This window comes from Aythya ferina (assembly GCF_964211825.1).
Source record: "Aythya ferina genome assembly, chromosome: 6".
Classification (NCBI taxonomy): domain Eukaryota; kingdom Metazoa; phylum Chordata; class Aves; order Anseriformes; family Anatidae; genus Aythya; species Aythya ferina.
This window is the reverse complement of record NC_140303.1, coordinates 39,576,866-39,592,049: the sequence shown is the minus strand read 5'-3', so window position 1 is coordinate 39,592,049 and position 15,184 is coordinate 39,576,866. Positions and strand designations below refer to the sequence as shown.

Sequence of the window (15,184 nt, the reverse complement as noted above, 5' to 3'; positions counted from 1 at the left end):
GACTGTTTAAAGATTACTTAATTGTAATTAAAGGGAAAAACCAACATTCTTTAACTTACGTTGAATGTGAATGAACTGCTTTGGTTGCTTAAACTCTCCTTTATACAAACGATTGTAATAGTTGACATTGCTCTCTGCTTCAGGAACTGGGATAACCATGCTCTCTTTCTTTTCTCTGAAGACTTGTTGTGCTGAGATAGCCCGTTGCAAATGATGTTCCTGCAAGATAAAAATAGTTTATTGTGAAAAAATTCAGCATATAGCAGCACGTACAAAGACAGCCTACTCTCCTACTGCTTTCCTGATGTCTGCACAAAACCCAGATAGAAGAGTTCAGTCTCCCCTGCGTTTTAGAGGACAGCAGGCTGCTTGCTGCCAGGTCAGTGACAGAACACGCGTTCTCCATCACTTCGCATCGCTGGGGGTTCCCAACAGCCAGGAGCCTCAGTGCTCCCGTGAAGGTAAGGCAGGACTCAGAGCAGATGAAAAGAACCCTTTGTTCAGACAACAGCACATTCCTCTTCCCAGACCAGGAAAAGGTCACTCAAACTACATAACAGCCTTCGTAGGGAATTAGGGCTGGTATAAACCAAACCCATTAAAAACTGGCATAGAGAGATTTTATGCAAAAATCAGTTAACACACACAAAGTTCTTTAAAGCGTTATTATAAACAAGAGATTCAAGTCAAAAGGATAGCTAATTTAATCACTCCTGTTTCCCCAGCAGTTCTTACCTGCTTGCTGCCTTTAGAAGTTCAGCCAGTTAGGAGTGACAAGGAGTCCTCACAGCGTAACACTTACAAAGCACGGACTCCCTAAACAAGCATCACTTCATTTGACTGCTAAGGGACAGACGCCAGAATTGCTGCAGAATCCTTTCAGGTTAGGCGCAGCCCACAGCAAATGCATGAATTTAAGGACTTTTTAGGACTCTCAAAGGTTTTTTTTTTATCGATACTTGAGGATCTTTGTTGGAAGAAAACCAGTACAACTCCAGCGTTACCATTTGTGCTGCTCTCCACGTACCATTTTGGTGCCATCTGAAGAAACCCAAGATGACCAGGGCAGCAAGAGGAGCCCCAGTACACCATCAGCTACCTGCCCCCCGAGCCAGCAGTTGGCAGCAGCACAGAGCAGTGTGTGCACGTTTCAGACCCTCTGGTGCAGTTTTCTCATTTAAACATCACGAAAACGTCTCATGCCAAGGCTCCGAATGGCTCAGCTGGCACACGTAACTTTCTGTGAGCCCAATGAAGAGGAGGAGAGGAAGTCTTCGTCAGGACAAGATCTTAAATCTCCTCCATCCATGCAAGCCAAACACAAAACAAGCTGCAGGTTCCTAATCTTAATCCTAATCTCTCGTGGAGCCAGGAGACGTTTCCTTCTCCTCCCATAGAGCAGCACTCTCACCTCCAGCTCCCAAATTTGAAGGCAGGATGGATGACAGCACGATATCAACTTGAGATCTGCCCTAAAGCTCGACTCTCGCTGACCTTTACAACCCCACTGTGCCTACTCCGGGGGCATCGGGCTATCCTCCAGCCATTCCCACACATCTAACTACTGGAAAACATCCCAGAGCAGAAGGCAAACATCGCTGCTCCTCCTCCTTTGGTTTCCTGGGGTGCCCTCCCCACAGCCAGCCTGCCTCAGCAGCACGGCACCAGCACCCCCAGCAGCAGAACCAGCGCTTCGACGGCTTGCATTCAGGGAGTGCTCTCAAGAACAGGAGTTCTTCCTCTTTAATTCTACAGAAATTATTTACAAAAAGCATCCCGAATGAAAGCAAAATCTTTAAAAATATGTAAATGGCGTTTAATAAATTACACTCTTAAATATTGAGATCCTGCAGAAAGGAAAATAACGCAATTCCTGCAAAATTAGAACATAACAAATCAGCGGCTGGAAGAGCAGCTTTGGGAATCTCCCCGTAGCAGATGAAGCCACATTAAATCAAACTATCGGGCTCCCCAGTGAACGCTATTAGAATTAAGACAAGAGTGCAATCAAATATCTGGTGTGATTTGCCTGAGTTAATACGTACTGAATCAATCTGTCATTCTACCATTAAAGTACGCCTTGGAAAGCTCCGCAGCGCCGAGCAGGTATTTCAGCCACACCAGAATTTGTTTCATTACCGCGCTGTTTTCCACGGGTGTCCCTGGGGCTGCCTCTTCACAGGCAGCTGCTCAGGAAAAGGGCTTTTCTTGAGCACCCTCCCCATCTCCCCAGACAGCAGTCCAAGCCGCTGCCACTCCAGCAGCCCGCTGACAGACCCTCTTCCAGTTTCTCAACGTCTCTGAGACACTTGGGGAAAGCAGAGTAACGGGAAAGATCATCCCTGTGAAAGATCATCCCAACAGCAGCCTCACCCCTGAAAAACTGAGGAGTATCAAACTTCCTGCTGTGGTGAGCTCCCAGCTCAGGACACGTCCCTTGCCCATCTCCTGGCTCTTCTGCCAGGGCTGCTTCTCAGCCCAGCAGGATTCAGCCCCAGGAACCCACCTGGGCACTGCCCCTAGTTCAGCCTCATCGGTTTTCAGCTGGACCAGCCCTCAGGTTTGTCAGGTTTCAGCTGGACCAGCCCTAAAGTCTGTCAGCACCCACAGCACCAGCTCTGTGGGGGCAGGCACTGCACAGCGACGCTGACCAACGTGTAGCTGCCCCCACTCCTCCAGCACCAAACACTCAGACACTTCTAAAAAGCAGTGAAGAAGGGCAGGCAGCAACCAAAACAAATCACGCTGTGGCTCCACAGCCCACTGAGCAGCACAGCTGAGTAATTCAGATCATTCTCAGTTCTCGTAACGCTGCTTGTAGGTGTTAGGGAGAGCTCCCAAGGCAGGGCTGACAATAGGTGTTAGTACTCACTCAACTACAAAACGTCTCCAAGCAGAACGCAGCCTTCACGCAACGAGCCTGACACGCAGCACTGTCACTCAGCAGGGCTGCAGAGGCAGCAGATCAAGTACGTCATTTCCACAGTTAGCAAAAAAATAAATCTATTAAACATTAACTTAATGAAAACAAATTTCAACTCCCGAAACAGTTCTGTTTAACATACTTGGAAGATTTTTGTACAGTCTGCTTAAATGGCTTGGTTCAACCTGCAAACAGCCTTTTAAAGGTTTAATGATGGATTTAGCAACCGGTGCACCCAGACATCCTTTCATCTGTTTTGCTTATTGTTTTGAAAGACACAACATATTTTAACTTGTACTTCAGTGTGCAGCAGGCAAGATAAAAGGATCTCGTAACTGAACAGTAGAGAGAACCGTGATGATAGCAAGCAGAACGTGCTCCTTTTAATTCCCGTGGCAGCATCTGTCAAGGAGTCATTAACCACTGATTTCTTAAAAAGCAAATCCCAACCTTTCTAGGAGGACCAAGAACATCACACACAACTTCAGCCTGTTGCTCTGGCTGTCAACACAACAGAAACATCCCCGTGCCCAGCACACAGCCAGAACACAGCTGCTCTCCAAGCACAACACTGGTCCACCTGGGAAGGGAAACAGCGACCAGTACCAGACATTGTTTGCACCCTCAAGAACCGTATTCACCAACACAACCCCTCCCTTTTACTCTGCTGCTGCAAAACCAAAGCACTTGGATCCCAAACAGCTGTTTGCTCTTTCCCTTAGCCTTTAAGCTCCATGCAGGTACCTCCTCCAAACGAGCTACTTCTAAGCTAGCCCAAAGCCCCCTTCCTTCCCACCTGCAATCAAAACCAGAATTAAAGCAGAAAAGAAAGCATGAGAAGACCTTCCTAAAGCCTAGACAGGCTGTTTGCCCAACATTATACTCAAATCAGGAAATAGATCAGCTGGCATTTTTATAGTTCACGTACAGATCCAGAAGCAGAAGAGTTCTGGTATGAAATGTGCAGACTCATCTCGCGACGTCGCAGCCACCACAAGACGTTTAAGTGACATCTGTCAGCAACACTTCAGGGAAAAACACGGGAGTGTCGTGAAGCTGAGGAGTTACCTCACCAGCAAGAGCTTCTGGGTTTGGGTTTTTATTTATTTATTTATTTTTAAAGAGATTTCTGTGCATGCCCATTCAGCCCAACAAAATTACAACCAATTACCTGAAGTACAACTGACATCTTGCCCTAACATCATAACTGGAAGTGGATCTGAGCAGTGAAAGGCTTAAAGAGGGTGCTGAGGGCAGCTGGAACACCCCCAAGAGCCAGGATACCTGCAGACCTGCTTTCCTTTCCTTCTCCTCCCTCTGCCCTGGGAGGGAAAGCAGGTAGCTGAAACAGAGCTGCACGGACAGCAGAAGCCCTGCCTGTGCCCACCGCAGTTTTCACCCTGGCAGAAACTCATTGCCTCATTTCTCCTTTATTCTGAAGAGCAAGAAGTTCAGTGAATTAGCATAGAAGTTAGAAGTGGATCAGTACCAAAAAAATACAACGCAGAATCAACCTAGTCAGGAGTTTCCTCCTCTTAAGAGACTATTTCTTACAGAGCAGTACCAAGAGGTGGTCAAACAAAAATTCCACGCTGCTCTGGAGCCAATGCCCCAATGCAAAGCTGCCTCGGGGGCTGGGAACTCCTCCCTGGCTGCCCGACTTGCATGTGGATAGGGCCCACAGAGCCACTTCTTGAGCTCTCTTTTGGCCCTACCCCCCTTTTATTTTTTAAATCATCACAAGAACTACTTCTCCCCACGCCAATTTGTCTTCCTTACTGCCAAATTACGACTACGGGGCAAAAAAAGGCAGTACTACCAGTAGGCTGCTGCTCCTGACACCTCCATGAAGGAGGCAGCAGTGCGAGTTGAACTGCACTACTCCACCCCAAAAATTCACAGAGGCCCAAAACTAGTAAAGCTTCTTTTATTTAGTTACTCAAAGTCACTCGGTTGTTTCCCCAAAGTGAGGCCAAGACACTTTTCTGCCACTGACTTCCCTTCTCCAGCTCTCAAGCAACTGTAACATCACAAGCAATGCGAGTGCCACCCAAAACCAAGCACAAGCCCTTCTGGTATGAATGCTTTACAAACAAATCGTCTGGTTACAGACAAGTCACCTGACTATTACCTCAAAAACGCTGATGTAGGCTGCTAAGAGAGGTGATAAGATTTTTCGTGGCCCACCTGCTCTAAGTGCGCCCAACTTCCTTGGATGACGCCTGGTCTCACAGGTCTACACAGGAGCTGGGGACTTCAATTAAGGAAACCCAAATGAGATTAAATGCCCCCAAAAAGAGCTTTATTTCCTCTCTGGCAGCCTGACTGAAGCCAATTTAAGCGCTATAAAATGACTTCAAGCAATACAGGCAAAAAATCTGGCCCACAAAACACTGACAGGTACAGAGGGGAGATGGACAGAGAAAATCACAACCACTCATGTTCCTTTAGTTAACCTGGCAGTATATTTAAAAGCTCAACTTTTTTAGAAGTTTAACATGAAAAAAATAAAAACAAGGAAACAAGCAATGCAGTATACATCATTCTATATAATGATGGACCTGGAATGACCAAGACATCCCAACTATTACCCGACTGAGGGGGTACGTGAGCACATACAGTCTCTCATTCATATAAACAATTGTTCCCTATTTGTGAATATCCCAGTGCCATAAAACTGTCACCAGTCAGGAAACACCCAAACCAAATCTTCCTCAAGAACCGTATTTTACAACTACATTAATTTCCACTTCGCCAGAACTCCAATCATTAAAAATACAATTGTCAGCATGAAACTTCAAAGAATTCTGAATTTAAAATCCCTTTTAGAGAGACTATAAACAGCATTTCAAAAGTGTATCTTTTTCCTGAAAAAAACAGAGTATTTTGTTCCAAGATGCCTTTGTTATCACTTAGGAGCAAACTGTTACAGACAGTGCAACATTCAGTCAAAAACCAACACAGTTTCCCTTCAGCTCCTTGCAAGGCACATTTGCATCACTCAGCAGGTAACAGGTACAATTTTAAACAGAAAAGGCTGCTAACAAATTGCTTCCGAGGAATTTATTTTCTTGAAAGCCTGCTTCTATTAGCGTAGCTCCATCGTGCCGAGTCAGACAGACTGAGACGGAGAGGTGAACACCTGGCTATAAATTCTCTCCGATGTTTTTATGCCATTAATCTGCAATAATTTCAAAGGCAGATTTCACACCAAGTTCTCCCATTTACTTCCCACAAGGTCACACACAGACCCCCAGCTCCACACCCCAGAGCTGCAGCAGTGGCAGCAAGAGGGAAGCCTGGGGAAGTTCCCCCAGGTGACAGCAGCTCCTGGGGGGCCGTGTCCCTGCAGGGTTTGGGTACCAAGTGACCCTACTGATTCCACCTTCTTTAGGGATGCACTTTTCTAGGAATTTTCAGATCTAACAAGTTCCTTACTGTACCTCTCTCCTTGCCAAGCTGTGTAATTAGTCTCCTGATCTGCGTGCAACATTTTATTCCCAGGAATCCATTTCTATTATATATAAACAAAAACAAATTTTATTTAAATGAAGGATAAACACCGATACCTGGGAGTTTGTATTTCAGAGTTTTACGAACAAACCTCTTCACCAAAGCACTGAAGAGCCGATGAACATGGTCAAAATCCATCACATAAGGAAACAGAAAAGATACCAGAGATTGGTTCTAAAGTTACATCAACTGAGGAAAAAAAAAGTTTAAAAAATTAAAAACACAACTGCACACCCATTAATTGGTAGGAATTAAAATTATTAACTATAAGATTCCATTTCAACTCAAACTTCTCTAAATATATATTAATATTTCTCAACTTTTTGTAATAACAGCACCTCTGCTTTTACCTTGCTTACCTAGTTGTTGGATACCACCACAAGACACGCAGTATTTTGTTTGCATCTAAGTTTAGCACAGGGGAATTGGAGGTTACCAGGATGCTTCAAAGTACAAACAGCTTTTGTTATGCAGCTCAGACTGGTCAGGCAAAAAGCACGAGTCGCAGCAAGACAAATGGCAGAAGGTTAAGATAACCAAATTATAAATTGAGATGTAAACAACAAAACAACCAGGGAAAAGGGGGGTGGGAAGCATTTATAAATATGCTGGCTACAAATAGATAAATAACTGAATTACTTTGTGCCACAGGGGACATCAGATAAAAGGAGGAGAGCACAAGTTTACTGATGTGGAAAAGCGTCAGGAAGCTGACATGTAACAAACTGGAGAGCAGCCTCACAAGGCAGGCTGTGTAAGCCCTAACTTCTCACAATTTAAGATGACACGCAGACCAGAAAATACCTTACAGAGAAAGATTCTACTGAAGCAGCCATACTGCGAGGTGTGGAGCACGCCAGAGAAGCGAGTCGACGAGCTGCAAGCAACCCAGTTCTGTCCTCAGACATCTGCCGGTGGGAACGGCATTTTTCCTTGCCAAGTACCTCGTTTCAGACGAGTCCCTGGCATCACCTCGCCTGCTCTTTCTGCTCTTGAAGCGAGCATTTCAAGTACTGGAAGACCAAGGGCATTTTAGTGACTTGAATGTATTAATCACAATTAGAACTGCAGCAGTGTAAGTTAGGAAAAATACAAACTCAGGGTGTTTTGTTTTGTTTTCCCTGCAGACTTGTCCCTTCTCCCTTACATTTAGGGCAGTTCTGCTAAGGATAAGAGCAGCATCTTAAACTACCACTTTCAGTAACACCACAAGGTAATCACCGCATATTAACAAACAGGAATTTGCAAAATCAATTTAAAAGAGAACTTCAATATAGTACATTCCAAAATACTTCGTTGTAATGTTGAATTGTGCCAAGTGAGATTGCCATCGTTTCACATTTACTGATAGTACCTTTAGTTTCGTTAAATCCCCTCCCCACTTCTTACTGCCTTTTTACGTGCGAGAATTTAGTTCTGATTCACTTTTTCTCTACTTGTTACAGAAATTTGGGTTCTACAATTAGTTTTCCCCAGCTATGGCTGTCGTGACACCTGAAGCTTAACTGTAAATTTTGTTTATGTAAATACTAAACGCGGTATTTAGCTCTACAAAAGTTGAATGGTTAGAATCTGATAAATATGCTAGGGGCACATAACTTCAAATAAGTAAAAACAAGGCATAATTACTAGCTTTGTTGGAAAAATAAGTTAGAGAACTTTTTGAATGCTAAGTTGCCACCAAGGTGATTTTTCTTCTGACAAATAACTAAAACCAAGATTAATACAAGCAGATTTATTGTTTGCTCCTTTAAATTATTCAAATGGAACATTTCAACCAAGCTCAATCAACACAAGGTGTACAAAGCTAACTACTGCTCAGTTTTGCCAAGCAGGAGCAAGATGAAACCTGGCACCAGGCAGTTCAAAAACACCACTGAGGTTGCCCGAGGTGTTTCTTTTCCAAGGTTTTCTTAAACTGAAGGAAAGGGGGAAATTGCTACCTGCATGGGAGGAGTTGCAGAGCACAGAGACACAGAAGGGAGCTGCACTTCACCCCGAGGAGCCCTGCTGTAAGGGAAAGTTCCTGCATAATGAGCGGAGGTGTGAGCGCTCCTCCTTCGGGCAGGTGCCATTGTTCTCCACCAGGATCAGGCGCCCCAACGAGTTAAGGCAGATTTCGTGGCCTGGCATTAGCTGACCCCGTGCATCCGACTCTAGCCTGCAGCCAAAATGCAGCTTTATCTAAATTAAGCGTGGTTTTAAGATATGGCTGAGCCCATTTAACCTCTGGATGACACCGAGAGCGGGAGACTCCTGCTCTCCATCCCCAAGCCTCCCATCCCGTTTCCCACAGAAGCACACAACGCTCCCCTCTTCCCCAGCCAGAAAATTACAGCCCTTCCACGGCCAGAAGGGGCTCGGTACGCAGACACAAGGGAGCAGGACAGGAGGGAGGTGCAGACTGTCCCTACTCGCTCTGGACTACAGGCAGGCCGGCTCAGCCCTATCTTGAAGCCTCCCTCCGAGATAAATTACTTGACATTTGTCACAGGCTAAGCTTGTACTAAGCAGCAGCTGTCACAGGTTAGCTGATAGGTGTTAACGCGATAAGCCCTAATAAACTGATCCAGAGTTTGAGTTTTAAGAGAAAATCTTTGTATTGTTTACATTCAGCCACATGTTTACACCCCGAGTAAATTACAGGAAAAGCTCCTCAGTTCAACAGCTCACCAGTTACCTACACCCAGCTGCACCGCAGCTCAGGTGGGGGACAAAACTCATTAGCAGGTACTTTAATTACCACTGCAGTCAACCAAAGTTAACAAAATCCAACCTACTTAGTGTTAAAGCTGATGCACCATCACCAGATGGGACACTGAGGGGTACAAGCAGTGGACTGAAAGAAGTTTCTGTTAGCCACAAGAGTGTTTTGCAGGAAAAAGCATAGGAGGGATGGAAGATGACAGCTGAAAATGGAAATAATGGCTGGGGAATGGAGCTGGGATAGGGACTTGCGAGGAACGTCACTGCGTGATGCCAGGGGCATCACAGGGAGGGGGGAAACCTAAGACCTGAAGACGGTGGAAGAAGTCTTACAAAGAACTGAATTTAAAAAAAGAAAGTCCATAAATAAGATTGCAACACAGCTTTATGATACCTACTACCAAACACACTTCAGTAATCCCAGCAGCCTCCACACACACACAAAACAAAGTAAATAAATACACCAAGGTGCTGAGCTCACCCTGAGAGTTAACTTCCACTGGAATAACACTTCCCCCGCACACAAGGCACTCAATTCAAGTCAAACCCCATTTCTTCCCCAACTCAAGCCTGCTGCCTTTGCTTTGTGCAGAAACACAATCCTTTGAGTTCCCCATACTTCAACTTCCATGAAATCTTGAGGGATTTTTGTTTCACAGAGCATTTGTCTGGTTTGAACTTCAGCTCTCCTCTATTTACCTTCTACTTCAGCCAGCAGCGTCCTGGTGTTGTCTTCATTTTACGCAGCCCCTCACTTGTAAGCAACTTCCAGAGTTCAACTGCAGGTTGTGAACGCACGCCCAGCATCCAAATCTCAAGTTAGGACAGGTTCTGTCCACTTAGCCATAACTGTTTGGAATTCAGCATTATCAAAAAGTGTAATTCATCCTTTAACTTCTGCATAAGCTAATGAAATCAAGAGGTGCTGACTGTTGTTTCTGAAGAGCCACGCCAACTTCTCTGTTAAGATGCTGACAGATCTCATAATGCTCTCGGTCTTAAAGTTGCAAACCTGCCTAGGAAGGCCAAAGGTCCGATTTTTGTTCATCCAGATCCATCATCAGGGGAGATGCACACTTGCTGCCAGACAACTGCAGCCTTTAGCTATGTAACGCTACTGCATACGGTGCCTGCTTCCCAGCACATGCACGCTAGCTAAGAAATGAACAAAAAAGCAGCCCATAAATTCATGTGATAGAAGGCACAGCAGCTGCAGCTTGAGAACCTAACAGCTAGGATTTCGACTCAAATGGGAATAAAAAAAAAAAAATGAACGCTCACTGTTCACCTAAATTTCTTCAAGTGCTTTCCAGACCTGAGTGCCTCAGTGGTACCTGCTTCTGACCAGCATCTGAACCAAGACTTGGCTGCACTTCTTTAAGCACTGCCCTAGAACTTAGGGATGTTGACATCAAATCCAGCAACAGAACCTGACCTCCCGCTGAAAAACACCTTCAGCATCATGAAACTGAAGCTTTTAAGGGTGTTTTAAGGTACCTACCGCTTAACACACACGATTTAGAAAAAAAATAAATACTTACACAAAGTTATAGTTAAAGCCGTTTATTCACGCTATAAAAGCAAGCACCTGCAACACTTGCATACACAAATGGGCTATAAAAAAGGCAAGTTTCCCAGGACGGGTGTGAAAGCGGGCCTGGAGTGGAAGGGAAAACATAAGCAGGAGCAGAACTGCTACAAGGACCTCCAAACTCTCCGATTTCACTGCAGAAAGCAAGCGGCAGCATGGAAGCAATTAACACGATTCCTAGGAGCAGAACGGGTATCAGACAAGAGCACTTACTTCCAGGCACACAATGAGCTGCAGCATGTGGACAACTCCTTCTTATTGACACAACATCCAAGGAAAAAAAAGCATAATCCATAAAACATGTAAGATTTCAACTACGTGAACACACGCAGCATGAAAGCCCACCAAGGAAAGATTACTGAGTGCCTATAATCTATGAAACAAGTCCGGACTCTTTAGGCATAACTCAATGCACAAGGAGATGTGAATCTCCCAGACAGGAGCACAATTTTGCTTTCCTTCCTATTTAAAAAGCAGGTAAGCCCTGCCCTGAAGTTTATGTACACACAGGTGTTTCCAAACCCTCCTGATGGAACTCTTTCAGTTCATTGTATCAGCACAAATATTCACCGTGTTACTCTGTGTCAACAAAAATAGCCAAACAAGAAAGTGTGACTTGGGGAAAATGAATGCTTCCTGCCTTAAAAAGGAAACAAATATGCTGCTCAAAAGCACCACTACCTCCCAAATGCCTTGAAAGCCAGACGATGAACTCAAGCTTCCAGTGCTACAATGGAAACTGAACTGACCGAGGGATGGCAGAAGTATGAACAGAAAGCAAAACAAAATTTCTTCGAGTTAACTATTTCCAGCCTTTCAAAGTACTCAAAATTGAACATTAAGACCTAACAACCAGTGAAGATCATCCTGAGGTGATCACTCAAGGACTGAGAATTAAATTCACATCTTGTTCCTACTCTGTCAGTATTTTAATAACCTTAAACCATGCCCTTAACTTGCCATCCACGCGCCTTCCCCCAGCCTCAACCCTGTCACCCAGTTCATGCACGGCCACGACTGACACAAGTGCTCAGGCAAGAACTTTGAGGTGAGCGTTCAGATTTATCTGACCAGCAATCTAGGTATCCTAAGTGACTGCCACCAGTATCAGCATCAGCAATTACCACCACTTCCTAACAACTCCCATGAAGTTAAATCCAGCCTGAAGTGCTTCAGAAGGAAATTTCTCTCATTAAACATGATTCTTCCCCCGAAAGAGGTAACAGCATTCTCCGGTAATATGTATTCAAATTAAGAAAACAGTTGTATGATAAGAAACAAAACAAAGGCTTATCTATTCTGCAACCTCTCCCCCTTCTAGTAAAAACAGTTCATTAGCACCACGACACACGATTTCTATTCAGCAGAAGGAAACCGCTAGGAAACACTCAGCTCAGTTTCTGAAACTCACAGAAGGACACATGGCTTAGCTGCAATCTCCCTCTAACAGGAGATAAACCAAAACACGCTCTCTTACTCGGGTTTAATTTAGGATAAATTACAAACGCTTGCTAACATAAACACACTACATACCAGAAGCGTAATTCTTTCACAGCTGGAGTCTCCACGTGAGCAAAATGAGCTGCTGATTTGTAAACGCTGGAAGTGGACATAAATCTCTAAGATACGTAGATGGAAATAATTCCCGGGTATTCGTCTTGATCAAATCAAGAGAGAAGTCAAACAAAGATGCTCACACCACGCACTGGGCAGTGTCACTTCTTGCAGCATGACCAGTGGTGCATATCGTTGCGCTGTCTCGGACTACAGAGTCCAAACAACTTCAGTAGCAGTATTAGAAACAAGTGATAATGATTAATCCCTCCCAAGCTTTAAACCTGTCTACGTTCCAGATGACAGTAGCAGTATATATATAAAAAAAAAAAAAAGCCTTAAAAAACAAACAAATCAGAGGCTGTATTTTTGGTTTGCAAAACATCAACAAAGCAAACCCTACACCTCTACTAGCGAAACCGGGTTGCGAAAAAAATACGAGTCAGACAGAAAGCTCAACCCATTTTAAGTCCTGAAGAATTTGTAAATCCCTACTTGTTCTCAGTTACCATCAGCCCTGGAAGTTGCACTGTATCACAGTCAAGCCCTACGCACCACACGAGCTTTCTGGTTTCAGGACCGCTTGGCAGGGAGGCACACACGGACAGCAGCGCGCTGGGAGCTTCGCATCTTTCTGCAGCAAATGTAAGTCAGCAGCTGCCCTAACGGCTTCAAACACCTTCCACAACAAACATCCCCAGCAGAAGTCGGCGCAAGAACACCTTCAGACAGCTACGGCACTGAGATGACACAAACGGATGCGTGAACATCTCCCTCTCCTCAAAGTCCCTTTCAGGACACATCAAGCGAATCGCAGACAGCTTTTTTTCGTAGCAAATATTGCTAAAGAGAATTTCGCCAACATTTACCTCCTGCCATCTACAATGGCCTTTCTGAACTATTACCACAAAAATCTACCTTAAAAAAAAAAAAACAAAAAAAACACAACAAGGATCTCTACCTATCTGTGTGACACCGGATAGAAACCTACCCCGAGACTGAAGCTGTCACTACACTGTCACTCTCTGTTAATAGCACAACTTATAATCTCGTTTGGCTAATGTATCTAGCACCGTACTTATATATTGCTTCACTGACCATCGCATTCTGAGACTATTGCATAATGTATCAAATACAGCTACATCTAACTATGGTAAAAAAAAAAAAAAAAGCTCATTATTACAGAAAAGAGACATTTCAGTACAACACTAAAGCAGTTTTACTGCACTATAAATCTTAACTTCACAATCATTCCGGCAGCCCACAGAGTAGCTTGCTTGCACTTAACTTGTTAATGGAGATGGTTTTATTTAAGATGTGAGCTATCAAAATAACAGAATGATTTATTAAAAAAAGCCTTGTTTTATAAGCACTAAATGCAGACACGGGGCTGCGGGAGATACTTTAAAGACAGAAAAGCAAGGGACCCTCCAAGACTGCTTCGTTATCACCACGGTGTTGTTCCTTTTAGACACGCTCCCGGAGCCCGGCAGAAGCTGCCACTCGTGGAGGCACCGTGGGCTCGTTTCACGCTGTGACAGCACCGGGTGCACAGCAGGAACACGGGCAGGATGCTCCGCCAGGGGATCCCTTCCAGCATCAGCAGGCGATTGAGAAAACCAATCGGGGAGGCACGAAGCCTCCCTTTGACAGCTGCAACCTCGGCAAAGCCAATCCACAGGCGCAGAGCCCTGCCTGAGGCGGAGACACGGCTTCATTGAAGAAATCCTTGCGGGCACACTCGCTCCGGGCCGGGGGCTCTGAGGGCCGGGGGCTGCCCAGCGGGGCCCCACAGCACCAGAGCCGGGCCTCCCGCCGCCTGTCACCGCCTTGCCTCGGCGGGACGGGCCCGTTCTCGGCCGTGCCGCTCAAACAAGCTCTATTCTCGCTGTTTTTCTCCTCACACCGGCTGCCGGTGCTGTGACAGGGGCCGCGCGGGCAGCCCCAGCCCGCTTGGGCTCGCCTCAGCCCGGCCCTGAGGCGAGCCGGCGGTGGCGGCACGCTACGCCAAGTGCGCCCGCCCGCTCATTCAGAGCCGCGTCTTGCGCCTTCCTCCTCCCTACGCTAGCGTAGCGGCCTCCCCCCCGCTCATCAAAACACTCGCGAGTCGGGACGCAAAGAAGATGGCGGAGCAGGGCCCGCTTACGGCGCCGGACAGCGGCTTACGCTGCGCTCTTTGCGCAGCGCCCCGTAGGACCCGTGCAGCGCCGCGGCGGGGAGCGTGCGTAGTGCGCTTGGTGAATGCCGATGGCCTATTTCCCGTGAGGGGAGGGGGGGGGTGGCTGATAAACAATGGTGCCCCCCCTGCGCGGCTCCCTTACCGATTCCTCCTCCTTCTCCATCCCCGTGGGCATCTGCGGCACAGCCCGGTTGATGGAGACGCAGTCGTTGAGGTCGGGCATGTCCTTGCCGCGGTAGATGGGCAGCGGTTTGGCGGCGTCTAGCGCCCGGGCTCGGAAGGAGAGTTTGCTCATTGTCTCCCCCTCACAATAACACCCCGGGGCCGGGCGGGCGGGGAGGGGAGGAGGAGGGGGGGGGGGGGCCCTCAACGCGGCCTCGCCGCCGCCTCCCAGCCGCTCCCGCACCCGGCCCGCACCACCATGGAGGGTCCCGCCGCCCCGGAACAGCTCTCCGCGGGGCCGCCCGTAGCTCACAGCGCACGCCCCGCAGCCCTAGATCCGCGCCGGGCTCGCTCGCTCCGCTCCCTGCGCCATGGCAAACATGGCGGACATTAACCAAAGCCGCCAGCGATCCCGGCAGCCACCGCGAGAGCCGGGGGGGGGGGGGAGGGAGAGAGGAGGAGGGAGGAGGGAGATGGCGGCCGGCGCGGTGCGCGCGCAGCCGGGGGCGGCGGGAGGCGGTGCTGAGGGGACGGGACGGGACGGGACAGGAGGGGA

General features: G+C 46.8%; 1 protein-coding gene across 1 annotated transcript in view; it reads right to left on the bottom strand.

Moving 5' to 3' along the window:
* The window catches only part of EPC2 (enhancer of polycomb homolog 2), a 40,388-nt gene extending 25,374 nt beyond the window's left edge, over positions 1 to 15,014 (bottom strand). Inside the window, exons 1-2 of the mRNA XM_084523291.1 lie at positions 14,609 to 15,014; positions 60 to 219 (exon numbers count right to left, since the gene is read on the bottom strand). Coding sequence (XP_084379417.1) covers positions 60 to 219; positions 14,609 to 14,761 — 313 coding nt within the window. The 5' untranslated portion in view covers positions 14,762 to 15,014. The remainder of the gene's footprint in view (positions 1 to 59; positions 220 to 14,608) is intronic.
* Positions 15,015 to 15,184: the final 170 nt, after the last annotated feature.